Here is an 18,875-nt window from a genome sequence, read left to right on the forward strand (position 1 = left end):
TTCTTGAAACACTCACTTTCACCTGATATCAGTCATGAGCACGTAAAGAGACCCAAGACACCAATATTGGAGTGCTTTGTTTCAAATATCAGGGTCTATGTCAAGGGTATTTAAAGCCATCTTACCTCAGGATAAACTAGGTCACCTGAGGATTACGGGGTAAATGAATGAAAGCCATACACCAATCTCTCAAACAATAAGATAATACAGCTGTTTCTGGTTGAAAGGTGAAGTTAGTAAAACCCTTTGGTAGCATTATATTGTCTGCCAAAAAAACACAAACAGTAATCACTTCAGTAATTCTCTTATTAAAGACCAAGAGAACTATTGCCTCTCAGAAAGAACTTACATGCCACAGTGACCAGACTGACCTTCTTTGGAGTCACTGCAACTTTACCTCAAATGCTATTTTGCTTGGTATTTTTTTAAACAGAGAAAAAAATATCTTTATCTTGCGGTACACAAATGCTACACAAAAAGATGAAGTTATTTGTGAGAGCAATGCAAGGCAAGATCTACCCCAAACCCCTCTCATTCCACTGCCTTCAATTCTATGCAAGTTATGCAAGGGATTGCTTTCAAGAAACTGTTCAAGAAGTGTGAGTTGAGTACATGGAAAATTGGTAATTCCCAGCAACAGCACAGAAGGACCTCTCACGCCCCCATTTAGAAATGTAGCTGGATCTTTCACCTGGCTATAATCACCTCCCCACTGCTATCAAAAAGAAGGGATTCTGTTACAGCACAGTTTTTAGGTAACAGGTTTCCCCAAGATTGCTGCAATCCATACAGCCAGGCAAGGTACAGGCTATTTCTCTTGATTCATGGTAAATCAATATTATGTTCCCAGCACTACAAACTAAATTACACCTATTGCATCTGCTGCTGAAAGCTGTGTGTAAGGGCATGGTTTTTCTTTAGTATTTCATTTTTATCAGTCCCAATGGTACTACATTGGATTCTGTGTTGTATTATGCCTTAACAAAAATGATTTTACTACATCACTCCATCATCTGTCTAAACTTAATCAAGCACAACATTGCTTTCTGAAGGTCTACAGTAGTCTCCTGTCCCTGAGGGCCTTTCTTCATGGTAGCCACTTTGGAAGAAAAATATCAGCTCGGCACTGTCAAACTCTCAAAATTTACAAGCAGGCAGTCACCACACAGCAAAACTATTCCAGATAATAAAATTGTTTAAAAACTTCTATGTTTGCCTATTTCAGTACAAGAAGTTTTGGGTGATATTTCATAACTAAATGTTTTGAGACAAAGTACAACAGAACTGCCAGGTTTAAATTTGATCCACAGTTTTAAGGTAGGCCCAACCAAAACAGTCAACAAGTTCAGAACAGGAAGCTGCCTGACATTCACTTTTGAAAGAGGAAAAGATCAAAACTATAAAAAACAAATAGTAAATGACTGGGGACCATTAGAGAGAATAAACTGTCAGCCCACAGCCTTTGCAATCTGAAATCAATCTCAAATGTAAAATCACTCATGTCCCTGTTTGAGTCACCTCCAATCTTTTTCTTGCCCATAGCTCACGACAATCCATTTCTCCAGCATTTAAATTTATCCCCATTGCTCGGGTTTTTTAAGATCCTAATTGCCTCCCAACAGGCACCTCACAATTAGCCCCCCCAGGGATCTCTCTACCACTCAGCACACATTCTTCCACCTTAGTCAAATTGTGCACTGTAATTATGAAAAATAAAGCAAACGAGACACATTTTTAAAAGGAGATCACTAAACACACCTAAGGGAAAAGAACAGTGCAATACTGGGAGCACTTAGAAACATTCTCAGGGCCACGGATTTGCTGGGAAGTGATGGCCATGGGCTTGGCTTGCTCCATTTCAGAGCTCTGCAGCCTGGAGTCATCCCCAGCAAGAACGAGCCACAGCTCACAGACCAGTGGAGCAGAAAGGGCTTTTTTCACAGAATACACCAACCTACTCCAGTAACATCTGATATCATTTCTTTTTTTTGGCTGGCAGTAGAAGTGACATTTATTAGCCTATGCTGATGTAAAACAAGTGATAAATGTCAGAGGCAATTAATATTTTCATCTTCTGAGGAAAGTAATTTAAAAGTAATTATATCAGGTTACAGTTGTTTAAGCTGTTCCATACAATAGGTAATATTTATATTCATCCTCATTCCAAACATGATTTTATCACACTAATATCCAAGAGCATTTTGAAAAGACAAACCTTTGGCTACAAAAGCATCTATTGTGCTTCAACAATTTGATTTAAAGGGAGCACTCCTATTAGCAAAATGAGTAATTTATAGATTTGACCAGGTAAAAACAAAGCTGAACCACTTTCCATCCAGAAAACGTATTCATAGATATTCATGTGCTGATAACTTCAAAGCCCAGATTTCAAAGATCTATATATATGTATCTATAGATCTTGTCTCTAAAAGGAAACAATACAAAACCATAAATGCAATTATCTATTTAAGAAATAAGAAATTCATTCAAAAGACAGCAATGACATCTATCAGGACTCATTTTGCATAGCAAGTGGAAGAGTTAAACCCCTAATTCACTATATTATGACATGATTGTAGTACAGCACTTCACCCAAAGCCCCAGAGGAGACAACATGACGGGATGCATGGGAAAATGGGCCTTATTACCTCCACACATATCAATAAAATTGATATTGGAGAACAGTTATGGACAGTAAGGCTGCATGTTAGAATAAAGACCATCAAAATCTGAAACAACTGAATACTTTTTACTGGATCTCATTCTTGATCCTTGGAACAAAAGAAGAGAAACTTCAAGGTCTAATCATACAGAAACATTAATGTAAAATGTCATGTATTATATATTTCTACTATAGTGTACAATAATTGAATTCAAGCTGGAATTAGCTTTCTAACATGCAATAGACTTTTACACTCTGAACCACAAAACTACAAAGTGTGATTCAGAGCAAATTTTTAAATAGAGATGATGATTTCAAAGCTCATAAGCCAAGTTTAAGGCACACTGGTGCATTATTTACAGTACAAACCCAATGTTTTCACGAGATATGAGTAAAGTGAAAATTCGTATTTCTAAAGCATACCTGCTTACATTAAACCTAGTCTAACAAATCATTTCCACACCACTTGAATTTACTGTAGTTTTAGGTGGCTTTTATTTTGTTTAGCAATTCTTTTCAATGTCACTGATAGCCAGGCCAGAAGTCACTCAACTAAGAAAAATCTTTAACAACTGGAAATACGAACATTCAGTGAGCAAAACTTTAAGTCCACCTCCACCAAAGCCATGTCTTCAATTACTGAAATATTATGTAAATTTTAAATATAAAGTTAAAAAAAAAAAAAAAGTTGCTAAACTATAGTCACAGATTGGAAAATTCAGAATATATCCACACAATTGAAAACAAACTAGAGGGAATATCTGACCTACCTTGGGTGCTCAGGGAAAAACAGTTGCATTTGCACACTGCTCTGGTAGGCAGAAAGACTGCTATTCATGAAACTGCTGAATAAAGTAATCCAGTTTTTTGCCTCTCATTGTTGTGCTAAGAATGCACATCAAAAAAAGCTAGAATATGCAATTCTTAAAAAAAAAATCTGAAGATGTAATATCATCTCCTTCAGAGAACAACTCTAAAACATTTTGGAGCCCACAAATTATTTCATGTTTTTAATTGCAGCTCCTTGAAATTCAAGAATCACCAACCCTGAAAAGCCTATCCTGTCCTGATCCCAAAAATGTTAAAATCCCATACCTTCTACAGGTCAGATAAATACTCATGGCTTGGGTAAAGCAATATAATACAAAATAAAAGAGGACCAACTGATAAATCACGTGGGAAATACTGCCACATATTTACAACTGACTAAATGTTTCTTGACATTTTAGAGAGCCTCTTCTAGGTGTTACTAAAATACTGCTACTCCTAAAATATTTTCTGTCATTTATGTGACTACTATCCACAACTTTAAAATATTTAGAATGCAAAGATAATTAATATTTACCCCTTGAAAACACAAGAGGACTACTTGCTCCCAATTAGATTTTTTTCTGGCATGTTTTCATCAGGTTTCTTTTAAAAAAAAAAAAAAAAAAAAAAAAAAGCTGCCATCTTTCAATGTATTTGAGAAACCGTAACCAGCAGAACTGACAGCAGGAAAATAAAAAAGTGCTCTAACCAATTTCAACTTCCAGGCTGATGACATAAGCCTAGAAGCAAAATACACACTGCCTCACTGCAGGACATTTCTTCTCATTAAAGAGGTAAATGGGTCTGTGTAAGCAGTGAAGACTATTAAAGATAAGCAGATTAAACACCAGTCTTGCAGCATGGCAACATTATGTTATGTTGCTAGGCCGGAGAACTGGTTTCCCTTTAAGATTTGGGATTTCCAGCATTAAGCAAATACAAAATGCAGTGATATTAACACCAGTGAAAGATGCCAAGTGGCTGATGGCGAGGAGGAGAAACACACCCACTCTGCACAGCAAGCCCTGTCACCAGCAGCAAACACCATTCATGGCAACCAGAGAGTCCACCTGACCTGTTCATGCCAATGAAATGTATGAAACAGGAATTACTGTTATCTTTGGGAAGAATCCCTCTATCCAGAAGTTCCATAGGCTCAGGTTCATACACATAGACCCATTCCTTCATGCAGTCACCTGCTAACAAAATCTTCCTTCCTCCAGCAGTAGAATTAATTACTGCTATTTTTATCTTTTCTCACAGCCTGAAAATAAAAAGTTTAGTGCAGCTATACAAGCATTCACAAAGTTCTTACTGACAAACTGAAAGCACTTATTTAAGCATTAACTACAGCAAATTATCAAACCAATTTAACAATACCCTGAAGACAGCAGCTAAATGCCATCTTTTCTGCCTGAGCAAACCATTTAACCTTTTATCCTTGTCCATATTTTAAGGACTTTTTATTCTGACAAGGTTTCACATTTTTCCCTTGGTATATTTTCTGGTGTCCTCAAAGTGAATGCCAGAAGCATGTGCTCCCCAAATTCGGTTCCCTTTCCTGCTCCATTGCCAAGTGGACCACAAGCACCAATCCTGAAAAATCAGACCAGTGGGAAAGCTCACATGCCCAGAAGACATCCACCAAAAATCCACAAGGCTTCATACCTGTGTCAGCATGAATCCTCAGTCCTACCATGAGATGGAACACAAAGATTTCACAACAATCCATTTTCCCATGTTGTGACATACAGCATCCCAGCACAAGATTACAACAGACTCATAAAATAAAACTTAACAATTTTTTTCCACTGACTTTAGTCAAAACAAGCTGCCCATGACCTAGTTGATGAACGATCTAGGAAATTAATTCTAGCAACCACTCACCTGTAGTCAGAATTTCCCAATTCTTCTCCTCAGCAGAAGACAGAGCACATTGCCCAGACAGTCTGGACACCCCCAGCCATCAACCTCTGTACAAGAGCGAGGTCATTTCCCTTCTCCACACAGGTAACACCAGTACAGATCCCAATCCTCCTGTCAGCTGCCAATTTTCACAGGAGCTAAAGAACTTACACTGTCTTTTTAATTAATTTCAGCTGTTAGAAATTTGCTGAGGGAACAGGAACCAAGCCTGAACATAAATCTTGCTTCTTTTGGAAGCTGACCTGAAAAAATTATTTTTCTTTAACTAATATTTTTGAAAAGAAAACTGGTATGCACTTTCTGGTATTCTAAGATAAGTTTAAAATTTCAGTATCTGAATAAATCATTTTTATTTATTTTCTCATGTTAGCACCTCTTCCTCAGATGTCAGTATAAGTGGTGACTGCCTACATCATCACTGCTGGAAGATCTTCAGCAGATACCTGACCTGTGGGTTCAGTTATGTTCCTGGTAAATCAATGAGCAGTATAAAATAAATCTTGTAAATATATTTCCCATAGCAGGTTCCCCTGTTGCACACAGTTCCAAAAACTCAAATCCAAGAGCCTCATAACAGCTGAAGATCTTCACATGTGTGTATATTAGCATGTATCTTCATGCTAAACTTACAAAGGTAACCTTCAATTCAAAATGTAGATATTAATTATTTAATTAACGTGTATTTCACAACTTTTTTAAAAGCGGAACAGAAAAATCAAATTTTGAGTCCCATTCAGAGTTTCCCTTCACAGTGAACAACTTGTAGGCCTTTGGAGAGCAATTTCTACCTTAATTTTTTAATAAAAATACTGTAAAAAGCAACATTCTTACTAACAGTATTTTTATCAGATCTTGTAATGAGCTTTGTAGCCAGCAAAAAATGTCTTCAATAATTCTAAAAGACACTCTTTAGGAGACAAAACTGAAGAGCTTGTCAAGTTTCAGGGTCCCTAAATTATGACCAAAGATGTGCCAGAGAAGGCTTAACTGTACAGCACAGTCAGCCTTCTCTTGTTAAATAGACTGAAGCTCAGAGATTCCACCAATTTTCTGATTCCCTTTCCCTCTAGAACAAAACAAAAAACTGTTCAGTCCTTAGAGTAAAAGAAATCAGCTCAAGAACAAGTCCACCAAATACTCTGAGATTATATTCTCCATGCCCTATTTCCCTCCTGCCCCCAGGAGGAAAATGTTAGATTTATTTTAAAAATTAATGAATCATTCTTCTGGTGGGGTGGAAGGTACGTTTTTTCTAATATATATTATATTTTAGCCAAACATGCTGTGCAGTAGAAACACTAGCCAAGATAAGCACATTCAAGTCCTGTGATGCAGTTTGTCTTTCAGAGCTCCACTGAAACCAGCACAAAAGTGGTCCCACAAAGTAAATTACTTAGCTGAACTTAGCCCAAATTTCAGCAGAAAATAAAAGGGAGATATCACACTGTAAGAAAAGATGGATGCAGGGAACTGTGGTGATAATGTCCAGCCATATCTGAATACTGCACAAATGCAGAATATAAGCTGTGTGCAAGTATCTGAAATTTGGAATATCACACTCTCCATACTTGCATTCACTCATGAGGATTTTGGGGATAGAAACTCCAATTTCTTGCATGTGTGAGAAGATTAAAAGCACACACACACCAGCTCCTGCAATGCAAAAGAAACCAAAACCCCCACAGTTTTCTGGTACAAGAAGATGTTCAACATACCAGTTCATCTTCACAGGGACTCACTGGGTTCTACTGCTATGATCTGCACTAAAATACCAAAAAGAAATGTACAGGGAACAATAACAAACCTAGGTAGCCTCCTAACATTTGTGGCTATATCACAATGCATTTTATGTAACACCAAATAACTTAGAAATCCAAATACAGATCTCTGTACAGTGCAGCAGAAACAGCTCCACTGCTTACAGCTCCATCATTTAGCACCTGTCCCTAGGCAGTAATTCATGTCAAAAGTCCAAGTTCATCACCTAAAATGAAAGCCTAGAAATTAAAGGAATATTCCATTATTAGAAGCTCTTTCTCAGCCTTTTCTCAGTACTGTTGCACAGCTACATCACACTGCCAGCATGCTACATGTGTGTGAATATTTATAAATATATACAGCTACATGCTGTATATGTGTGTATATTTATAAATATATACAGTTACATGTACACAGAAAATCTGATTTGCCTCTCCTGGACCCTAAATTTCCACACATTTCACCACTACAAATTTGTTGACCAAATTTGTGGCACCAAACAGGATGCAACAAAAGCAGACTGAAGAAATGGAGGTGGTGATACAGAAGGGCCACGCTCCAGGATATTGATGCTGCACGTAGGAACATTCCTGCTCCTTTATCTACTCCCTCTAGCCCACAGCTATTTACTGCAGGGATCAGGGCTGAGAGAGTTCCCCAAGAAGACAAAGTTATCAAGAGTTGTCATCAGAAGTATTTCAGGTAATGGAGGCAAAGTGAAGCACAAGAGAAATATATGTGTACATTTGGGATGTGCCCTGTATTGAAATATAAAGGAAACAAGATTTTCACAGTGCATATGATTAAGTACCAGAACAGGTGCCAAAAATGGCTGCAAAATCTCCATCCCTAGATACACTCAAAACCAGCCTGGACAAGTCCTTCAGCAACCTGATCTTACTTTGGAATTAGCATTGCTTTGAGTGGAGAGGTTGGATTAGAGAACCTAATTTGGGCTGTGATGTTCATTTTAAAAGCCATCAACATCCAGTTTGAACTAAGAAACTAATTTTTTTCATCAGTGGCCTTTCAAACTAGTATGACCCAGCTCTCCAAGGGAAGTAATTAAATTTATTGCCTTGGCAATGCACCAACAGCTCTTCAATTTTTCCTGATTTTTAAAGTTGAAATTGACTATAAAACGGTCACTTTTCAAAGCCACAATTTCTTCCAAAAATTCTACTCTAAAATACAGAGGGGGAAAAAAAAAAGATCTAGCATTAGCTTCCTTTTGAACATTTGGCTTATTTCCTGATGTTCTTTTAGCCTATTTTATTAGTTCCTGAAGCATTTTTGATGTAGATATTGATTACACCTATATATATATATATCTATATGCATATGCATTTAGACATACCTATCCAACTGTGGACAGATACAACACCACATCTAGACAGTAAATACTCAAGACCACCAAAATGATGGAATTTCACCATACAACATAGTTAAACCAGGGAAATGCATTCTCATTCCCAGCAGAGTCTTCTGCTGACACCAGTGGGCATTTGGGCTCCTCCAACCTCCCTTCCTTTTCCAGTCTGAAGAATTAACATGAAAACCACTCCCTGGCATGTCAAACAGATACAACTTCTCTGAGAAATTCTAGGTTCAGAAAAGAAAAAAAAATTATTCTCTATGGACAGAAACAATCTTCTTGGTTATGAAATTCTAATTAGAGACACTGAAAATAAATCTCAATTTATCCAAAAATTTGCCCCTAAACAATCTTACTTACTTGTATATACTCAGTTATACAGCAAGTAAATACAGCTAATTTTATGATGAGGAAATGCACTATCCTAATACACTGTCACCATGGTATATGCAGCACACTGTGTCAAGCTATTTCAGTAATATTAATAAGCTGCCAAAAAAAAAATATATATATATAGGTGAAATGTAGAACATAGTCACATAAAGCAACAATTACTTTGTAATTCCTTAAAGCATCAGCAAGGTATGAGTAGCAATATGTTAAAATAAACATTTATTTTCCTCAGAGGAAGTTAAACAATGGGATTGGCATGGTTAATTTAATAGGCAACGTTCATGGTCTATAAACAATTACTTATGCTAGCAAGTATGTAATAAGCTATATACCATCCTATTACCATGACAAGGGGGAAGAGGGAAGAAGAACATGGTGCTCTCAAGCACAAATCTGCTCCCTGTCCATCTCACACAAGATTTTGGAGCTCATTCACTTCCAGCAGTTTTATTCCACAAGCATCAGTTCAGTTATCACACACCACTGACACTGGCACAGATTACTGTTTGTCATACCAGTGCAACTGAGTACAACTTCCACAGTACCAGTACAAAATAAAACTTCACTAGTACGAGTTCAAAACAAATTAGAGTACTTATTTCAACAATGATAGCTGTTGAAAGTAAAATATAAATATTATTTGCGTTGTTGTATTGCATTTTGGATTATTGTGCATTTGAAGCAATAAAGAAGCATATGTTGAAAATAAATGAGAATATTCAATCTGCTTGGACATTTAATTTTTAATTAATGCTCAAGGAAAATGGCTACTCTAAGGCAAGTCTGACAAGTCAAGACAGATTTTTGTATGTATCTGTAAAAGTGAAGTTTCAAAAATAAGGCAAGCCTCATAGTTTATACTTCACTTCTTACCATAGGAATAGTCACAAAACTACTGGATATAATCCAAGACATTAAAAACTTATTTTATTACTGCATACAAAATACTGCTTTTAGTTTATAAAATATACACTAGGTGAAAACAGAAAAACCTCAAATTCTAGTATTGTTTTTATATACTCAGTCAACCTGATTTACACCAAACAACTGTCAGCATTTTCATGAGACTGTCAACATTACGAGCAGAAGAAAAAATAAAACCAGGCTGAAGTTACACTTACCTGCAGCCCTCTTCTTCGAAGAATACTTGAATCATCCATATTTCGACTGCTGATCACTAAAGCTCCCTTGCTTCTCACTAGCTTCTCTCTCTAGCTGTTAAAGAAGTCCATTATTTTCAAACTTTTCTCCCCCTCCCACTCGCCCTCCGTCCACTTGCTAAAAATAGGACATGGTCTTTCACTTGCCTGTCATGAAGAACTGCAGCCACGGTCTCTGACTATCTGTACGTAATTTTGCCTGCCTCTTTGTGGCAGATTTAGCAGGTCACATTGGAAAAAATCTGTTCAATTTTCCTAAATCTTTTCAAGGCTGGATGTCTCACTCCCCTCATACACACAACTGTCCACAAATATCCACAATTCCACGTAAGGCCAAAGAGTGGAATTTAATTCCGATCCCATACACAAGTATTTTTACTTTATTTCGATTTACTTGAGCTGTTATAAGGGATCAGTAAACTAAAACAGCTGCCTTCATTTACTGTGTAAAATAAGCTCACAAAATCCAGGTCACATTTCCTTTAAAAAACACACAGTCACGCTAACTAAAAAAGCAATACTGTGGGCACACAGGACGATACACTGGCACCTAAAATACCGAAAAATCCCGCTATGAAAACCAGAAATTTTGTTTTTCCCAATTCTGAAAAATTCCTTTAGTCCTTTGCAAGACAAAGCAACTGTCAGATTCTTCAGATACTGCCAGACATTCTTTTGTTTCTGCTATCTCTGAGGTATGCTGGGCTCCTCCATGCAGCAGGCACCGCACATTCTTCAGCTCATTGCTGAGATCTTGCGACTCTCATGTGCTGAAGGGTCTGGAACACATGTTGCAAGTTCTGAGCATTTAAGAATTCATTCATCTATTCATCACTGACAGAGCTGTCTGAAGTAGCCCTTCCCTCATCGTCATCCATGGCAAAAAAAGGCGGGGGGGGAAGGAAAAGGCACAGTTCAGCTGAGGCTTTTTCAGTCTGTCCTGCAATTTCTGTTTTCCAGCTACCTTCACACAGACAACTCCAGCAAGGTCAAAAAGGGCTTTGCCCCTTTAGGTCCATCATGCCAATGCCATTTAAAAATATGAGCATACAGCATGTGCTGAAAAATAAAACAACAATAAAGCTTCCACCTATACTAAACACCATTTCAGTAAAAACAAAAATATAGGTATGTTCATCCCAATATCATTTAAATTACTGAGCATGTCAAGAAGCCTTTGTCCTACACATGCCCTTTCTAGATTAAAAAGGAAAAAAAGGAAGTATTGCAAATATAATGAACAACCTACTGCCGCAACGACCTTCAATTTTTTAGCAGAAAGCTAAAGCAACAGATTTCATCTGATAAAAGCTTAGGAAGAGTCTATTTATAACTTCTGAATATAAACACTGTATCTAAAAAGAAGCTAACTTCAGACTCGGAAGGATTTGGTGAGATACATGAATCAAACTTCACGGAGAGCTGTGCTAAAGGAGGGCGTTTCAGGCAGACATCCTCGAGTGGGCGAATGCAGCAGCGAGCGGAGCCCAGCCCGGGCTGCGCACCTGGATGGATGGATGGATGGATGGATGGATGGATGGATGGATGGATGGATGGAGCGCTCCTGTTCCCACAGCCAGCGCAGCTGCCAGCCAAAAAGAGTCCCCAGGCAAGCACCACAGGTTGGCGGTGCTTAAAGGAACAGAGATTTACACGGAAATCTGTAGCTGATCTTCATGCTAAGTGACCGAGTCACATGAGCTGAACGCATCATTGTAAAGTCAGCTGGCAGCAGATACAACTCAATCCCATTCACCAGGCTTTTTTCCTGATCCTCTGCGGAGCGAGTGTGGTCTTTTATTGAGAGCAGTTAATAAATCCTGCCGCTGCCGTGCCTCCTTCCATCCATCTGCCGATTTACACAAGCGAATGCCGAACGAGGGCTGCAGCGCCTTTGTGCGCTCCGGAGAGGGCAGGAGCTCATTTGCATGGAGCCTACTGTACCATATAAAAACCTGCGCTACTGAAAACAACTCCATCAGCCACTTCATTTTAAAGGAACAGCATCTTCTTTTGCAAATGGGGCTGGGAAACAGCGAGCCAGCCACCAAACTCTGCGGGAGAACTTCAGGATGTGTCACCCGGGCGGAACAGCAACACGAAAATACAGATTAAGCTGTGTTTAAAAGCACACAGGAATGTAAAATGACATAGGACTTCACTGTAAAGCCCTTCACTGGCAGATTTCAATATCATTTATTGCATTTTGCCATCAAATAAGCTTCCTCAGAAAAAAATACAAAATGCTAACTTCACTTATCAGACATTAGTACCAATATTAGTACCACACAAATTCTATTTTTCCCTAAGAATATCTCACAGAAACAAAACATTTTGGCATGTATGCTCGCATACATTACATGCACTTTGCAATTTAATTTAGTCCATAATAGATTTTAGAAATATTTGTATTAGACCATGCACTAACCGGATCATTGATCTTACCTCTTCTAAGGCCACCAGCATTAAACAACACATTCTGTGAGAGGAATCAAGGCATCTTAACAACCATGCAACACCATTCCCATTGTATTCTCCTCCTAAACCAACCACTAAATGAAAATGTTTAAGCCAGATAACAGTAGTATATAACCATAACTTATTTCCATAACATAACTGGAAGCGTTCTTATTGGCACATACACATCTAATCCTTCCTGGATTATTTACTGTAATATTCAGACATTGCCAATTCTCAATATGTCTTCACAAGTGACTTGTAATTGATTGAGGCTGGCATGAGTCTCAAAATACCATGAGAATCATCTGTTCTCTTCCAAATTTCAAGCTTTCTTGGGGAGGATGCTCTCAGAATTGGCTGCCTGCCACACCCAGTTTCTGGGGTAGAGAAGCCAAGTGGGGCTGCTGGAAAAAAAAAAAAATCAGGCATGGCTTTTCCTCCAGCTTCCCTGTCTCCTTCCCTTCTTCAGTACAAACAACGTTTATTTAAATGTCAGATCAAAAAATCCACCACCAAAAACATCACAAATGGGGCAACTACCTTTTCTTCCCTCCTATTTAACTCTCTTTTTTTCTTCTTTCAGCAAAATCTACCACAGAACATCAATGATGGAAGAGGATGGCAGCAAATATTTAGGATCAAACTGAAACAAGCAAAGAACAAATGGAATTTAAAAACAACTCTGGCATGGAAAATTTTTTACTAAATACTACCTTTAGGAATTTAATTTACCTCGTCATCTCACCAAAAGATTACACCACCCTTAGACTGGGTGATTTTAACATCCTAAAAGGTCTGCAGGTAAGTCTCCAATCAGAGGTGAAAAAGACACTACATGCATGTCTTATATATTTGTATAAGACATTACACTAAAGATATTACTGAAACCAAAGGACACAAAATATAATTTTATCAATTATATAAATAGTTCATTCTAGAAAAAATTTCTCAAAGTTTTCACATGCAGGCAACACTTAGAAAGGGTCCAACAAAAAACCTGTTTATCAGGAAAAAATCAAAATAAGGAGGTCATGTAATACTTGAATCTTTAAGAACACGCAACTTCACTAAAAAAATTAGGAAGGGGTATTAAAGGAGGGAATCCAAAGTTGGTTCACCAATAACTTTAGTAAGCTCCTAACTCAATTCTTCCTCCCTCTATCAAATTTACAAATCTGGAGAAAATTTGCTTTGCTCTGCAGCAACAAGGGAAGAGAAAGGGTAGAGTAGCATTGGGATCTGCTGGACACAATCCAACCAATTCCTGTTTAGCTGCAGCACTCTGAAAAAGTTCTTTATTGAATCTTGATTTGAAGACATCAAGAAATGGGAAGAGGCATGAACTTCCAGTATGTTCCTGCAAGGATTAGCCTGATAAGTAGGGAAGGGCAGTTTATCAGCTTGCCAATACTAGGGTGAATTAATGGAGGCCAAGAGCAATTTCCAAAGTAACAAAAGGCAGTACTGCTTTACACGACAATCACATTGGGCTGTTTCTTGCTTTAAAAGGCTGGAGGGGGAAAAAAGTCACAAGCATAGGCAGAAGTGTTTGGACAAACGCATTGGAGAATCTGCCAAGAACTCTTAAAAGAGGGAAACACACTGAAGTTGACCCAGAGTCACAAACAGTTACAAGTGCTCTGGGAAGAGACTCTGCCTTAGACACCTGCTATCAGAGATAAGGCACTGGGCTCAGCCAGTGTAATCATTCCATGGTTTTATTTAGCTAGAAAGTCCAAAGGTAGTGCTTGCTGAAGACAACAGGGTCTTGCATCCTAAAAGGCATCAACTCCAAAAAGGAACAAGGTGTAACAGTGAATTTGTAAACTGAAAAGTAATTCGAAAAATAATGTGTAGCTATGACAGTTCAAGGAAGCTCTGAAAACACCAAGAGAACTCACATGTCATCAATTAGTGGTATTGTCTCTAGATATGATATTGATGACATCACCATGGAAAATCATGTCTGTTGCCTATATTTTGAGATTAATATTGATAAAATCCAAAAGATTCAAAAATAAAGATCCAAAGAAATGTTTCCAGGGTAGAAAAACATCAGGGTTAAAAGACTTTACAAACTTCATCTCCTTTAATTATCTCAGGAAAGGGCACGTGTATGACAAGACATTGAAGAATATTAAAAGGACCTGGAATTTTATTTTTTCACCCTAGACAGCAACCAACCCTACCTCTCAGAGGTCTCTAGGAGGTGTCTGTGCTTGGATTTTGCTTAGCACTCTATGTCTTTTGATAAGAAGAAATCTCATTCATGCTGACTCAAACCCCATTCCACCACCTGCTACCAAAATCTGTGACTTCTCTGTCTTGTAGAAGAAAAAAACCTGAGAGGTTAGAACATTTCCAAGGTGACAACGACAGGAGTTTTCCATCTATTAACTTCAGTATAATCAAAACAACTATTCTTTCAGCTGTTCTGTAGCCCACAGGTTTTCACATAGCATCAGTGGAAGATGACCAGGGACAGACCAATTTCACAGTCAGAAAAGCAATGACCACAGGAAGCCACTCAGAAGTCGTGCAATTGTTCCTGAGTACAATACATTTTACTAAAACATAATTGAGAATTCCTGAACAAGCTATTATGCTATTACTCACATTTTCTACTCACCAAAGCAACTGCAAAAGGGGATAAATAAGAAAGGAGTCTGTATCTACTATATCAGAGAGTGCATTTACATATGCACAAAGACATATCTGTGTAGAATCACGTGGCTCATCTCTGAGCTGTGTTCAGTTTGCATATTGTGCTTTCTATGCTGAACATAAACTACTTTCTACCGATCTTAAATTAAAATTGCTATTTGAAGTGTATTTCAGGTATCACTCAACATCCATGAAAAAACTAAAAATTAAGTAAAATAGAGCAAGTGATTTTGCTATGACTTCCTAGTCATTTCAGGTTCTTGGCACTGTATTCTGATTTTTTTTGTGATTTATAGTGTTGCATCAGAATTTAAACCTACCATTACCATAAAAGCAAAATCAGTAAAGGCCATCTTGGCAATCAAATCATCACATTGTGGATCATAAATGTGTGTGCTGTCTAGAATAGCTTAAGTGAATCCAATAGCTGCAATTCTTAAACTCAGAACTCCAGAGGTCCAAGTCCACTTACACTGACCACTTAGAAACTTCTGATATTTCATATTAACCACAAAAACACCAGAAAATCTGTCACACAACCAGGGTCCCATCACTGGAGTTCTGGTGTGAAGGACATCAGCACTACACAAAAGGATGATCTTATAATGAACACCAATTCACATTTTGTCACACAAAGAGTGCTCCCAGGCTAAAAAGACCAACAGCTTTTCAATTTTCTGCACCGAAATGCAATGTTCTGAAGTACATATTTTATTATCAAGGAATTTTTTTGAAACAATGCCCTGATCTAAAATACTGAGATTCATGATTTACATTTTTCGTAGTTCCTAATTCATTATAGTTTTTACTCTATTTAATCAAAACTAAAAGCAACAAGACATCAAGCTGTGGGAAACTTTAAAGCTATAACATTTCCTTAGATAACATATTGTTTGGTGGGAAAAAAAGATCACTTTCCAAAATTTTATAAGCTGACAACTTCAGTGAAATTTTTTTAAGTCTTTGGTAGCATTTATCTGTGCAAAAAAAAATGAGCCAAATGTTTCGCTGTCAAACTGAAACTTAAGTGCTTGGGGCTTTTTTATTTATTTTGATCAAGCTGTGTTTATCTGAAGATTTAAAAACGTGTCTCTTCGAGATACACTGACAGACTACTGAAACCAGGAAGGGTGATGAGGTAACTTGTTCGGAATAAAAAAGAAAAAAAAAACACAACTTGGCAGCAAACCTAAGGAAACTCGCCTGACAGCTTGTCTGAATTTCTTCTGGGTGCCTTGCCTATTTACAAGATTCAGTTTGATAAAGTAAGACCTTTGGAGCAAAGCTGTGCATTAGCAATGAACCACAGCAGGAACTCATCCTGAAACACCGCTTACGAGGCTTGGTCCCAGAAACGCTGAAAAAATGTCTAAAATCCTCAAAGTTTACACAATACTCAGGCTTTCACAGCACATTTTCTGTTCCCAGTTTGTTAGATTTAGATTCCTGGGCCAGACTGCTCCATCCCCCACATCCAATGCCTTATGAAAGGCGGCACTCCCACACATCTTCCATACAAATGTAAATTTGCTGCCGACAAGGCTGGAGGAAAGAGTTCATTCATCTCCAGACCAACTGTTTCCATACTGTACCCGGAAAGGGACCTGCAGAAGAGACACCAGCTTCCAGGCAGAACCTTGGCTCAAGCTAAGATATTTGGAAAGGAATCTCCAATTAAATATAATATTTATAGAAAATGTTGAATTCACTATGCAAATTCATGTTCTGGAGTTGAACTGCCATTAGAACGGAATGGAAACCAGCTTCTCTCATGCTACATTTCAAATACAATGCCATTTTTAAAAGTAACGTGTTTTTGATAGGCAGAAAAGCCATTTTTAATATAGGCTGTAAATTTAAACCTGAAGAAAATATAATTTCTGTTTACTAAACATTTGATGACATAAAGTTTCTCTTACTTTAAGACAACTTCATGCTTCAGACGTTAGGATTTAATCCTCAGCAATTAATAACTCCAATCAGAATAGCAACAAACCCAAAGCTCAAAGACTTAATACCAACTTGTGTGTTTCCCAAATGAGGCTACTGACATTTACTGAAATGTTTGTGAAAACAAAGCCTGTAGTTTCAAGAATCCCACAGGAAAGACATTCTGAATACAGTTAGCCCAGAAGCTATTTTGCCCTAGAAACTGGCTCTGTAATGCTACAAATTACAGATGCACCTCACATCTCATGCAAACACATGCTGATAAACACTCCCAAAATTTTACTACATACAAAATATATCCTCCACTATCCACACTCCTGACTAGCAGTGCCCTTCCTGCAGCCTCACCACAGCAGAAGTGGTTTGCATATATACACTTCCCTTTTCTGTAAACTCCCAAACTTCTGCTTCCAATTCTTACTTCATCAATAAAGCCACATTCTACTTTGAAGTATAAGCTACACAATTTTTTTTTATAGAAAGGTGGCACTTTTCAATTAAAGAGTTTTAAGGACAACAGATTGCAGAGGTATGAAACTAAACTAAGCTGTATTTCATTGTATCTTCCACTTGTATCTGTAGGATATTTGTCATTTCTTCGAAACAAACACTTGATGTTTCATGAGACAAGGAACCTCTTCTATTACACTGGTGAAATAGTTACAAATAATGATTCACACTATCATACACATTCATTAGGAAAAAATCCATTAGGAAAAATGCCATGGAATTCAACAACTGCTTTTTCATCCATTATTCTGCTCAGAGTCTACAGCACTGAGTATATTTTTCACATCTTAATCCACACATAATTCATTTCAATATACCATGAATTTTACCTTGGTTTCCAGCTGACATTAAAGTTCTTAAACAAGACTCCAAAGGTTGTACCGTTTTGCTGACTTAAGACCAACATGATATACAATCAAACACTGCCTTTGAAATAAATACTTGAAGATAAGCCAAAACATTTGGAATTAGAGGGCTTTATTCTCTCCTACTGTCCTTGTTTATACCTGACTAAGCTTACATCGATATCTAGGGAGACATCTCACAGCAGTTTTTTACTGATGGATTCTGACAGGTTTTTATTCTTGTTTCTGGTCTCAGACAAAACTTTGCTATTGATTTCTCACAATTTTGTCATCTCCTTAAAGTGCTGGACAAGTTAAAAGCTTTTTTATAGGAATCCTTTTTTTCTGATATTTATCCACTGAACTTGAACAAAAACTGAAAGAGAGAAAGACAGATAAAAATAATAAATTCTTTCAGGATTTCAAAAATTTACGGTACTAAGATTTTTTTCTTTTTCAATTCTCCCTTTTCTCCAGGATCTGCATCAGGCCTCCCATTTTTATGAGTTCTCCTGGTTGTTTTTTTTCATTTGAAAGCTATTTTTTATTTTAAAAAGAGTAGAGACATAATAGTAATTTGGCAATCTCTCGAACTTTTTTTGGTGTTTTTTAACAGAACCATTTACATTCAATCAGGGGAGAAGAAACAAAAGACAGTAAAACTGTTGACTTAAAAAACTCAAAGAATATTTCTCAGAGGAAAAGTGTGACAATAATTATTTTAGAAGGCATGTGAAGACATATCTCCTCCCATAAAAGTAGCAGATAAAAAATGCTTGGATTTCAAATTAATAGGCAAATATATATGTTTTGCATTTCTTAACACAGTTACACTCTACTCCAAATTAAATTCAAACAAAAAT

The 18,875-nt window shown here is 37.3% G+C and overlaps 1 protein-coding gene across 5 annotated transcripts in view; it reads right to left on the bottom strand.

Moving 5' to 3' along the window:
- Positions 1–18,875, bottom strand: part of MAST2 (microtubule associated serine/threonine kinase 2) — a 187,289-nt gene that overhangs the window by 127,938 nt on the left and 40,476 nt on the right. The window contains exon 1 of one of the 5 annotated variants that reach the window (XM_014872054.2): positions 10,046–11,939. The exons of the other annotated variants lie outside the window; for them this stretch is intronic. Within the exon in view, the coding sequence (XP_014727540.2) occupies positions 10,046–10,084 (39 nt within the window). The 5' untranslated portion in view covers positions 10,085–11,939. Of the gene's footprint in view, positions 1–10,045; positions 11,940–18,875 lie in introns of those variants that run through there. 5 annotated transcript variants of the gene reach the window in all.

The sequence above is a fragment of the Sturnus vulgaris genome, chromosome 9, assembly GCF_052056855.1.
Source record: "Sturnus vulgaris isolate bStuVul1 chromosome 9, bStuVul1.hap1, whole genome shotgun sequence".
In the NCBI taxonomy this organism is placed as follows: domain Eukaryota; kingdom Metazoa; phylum Chordata; class Aves; order Passeriformes; family Sturnidae; genus Sturnus; species Sturnus vulgaris.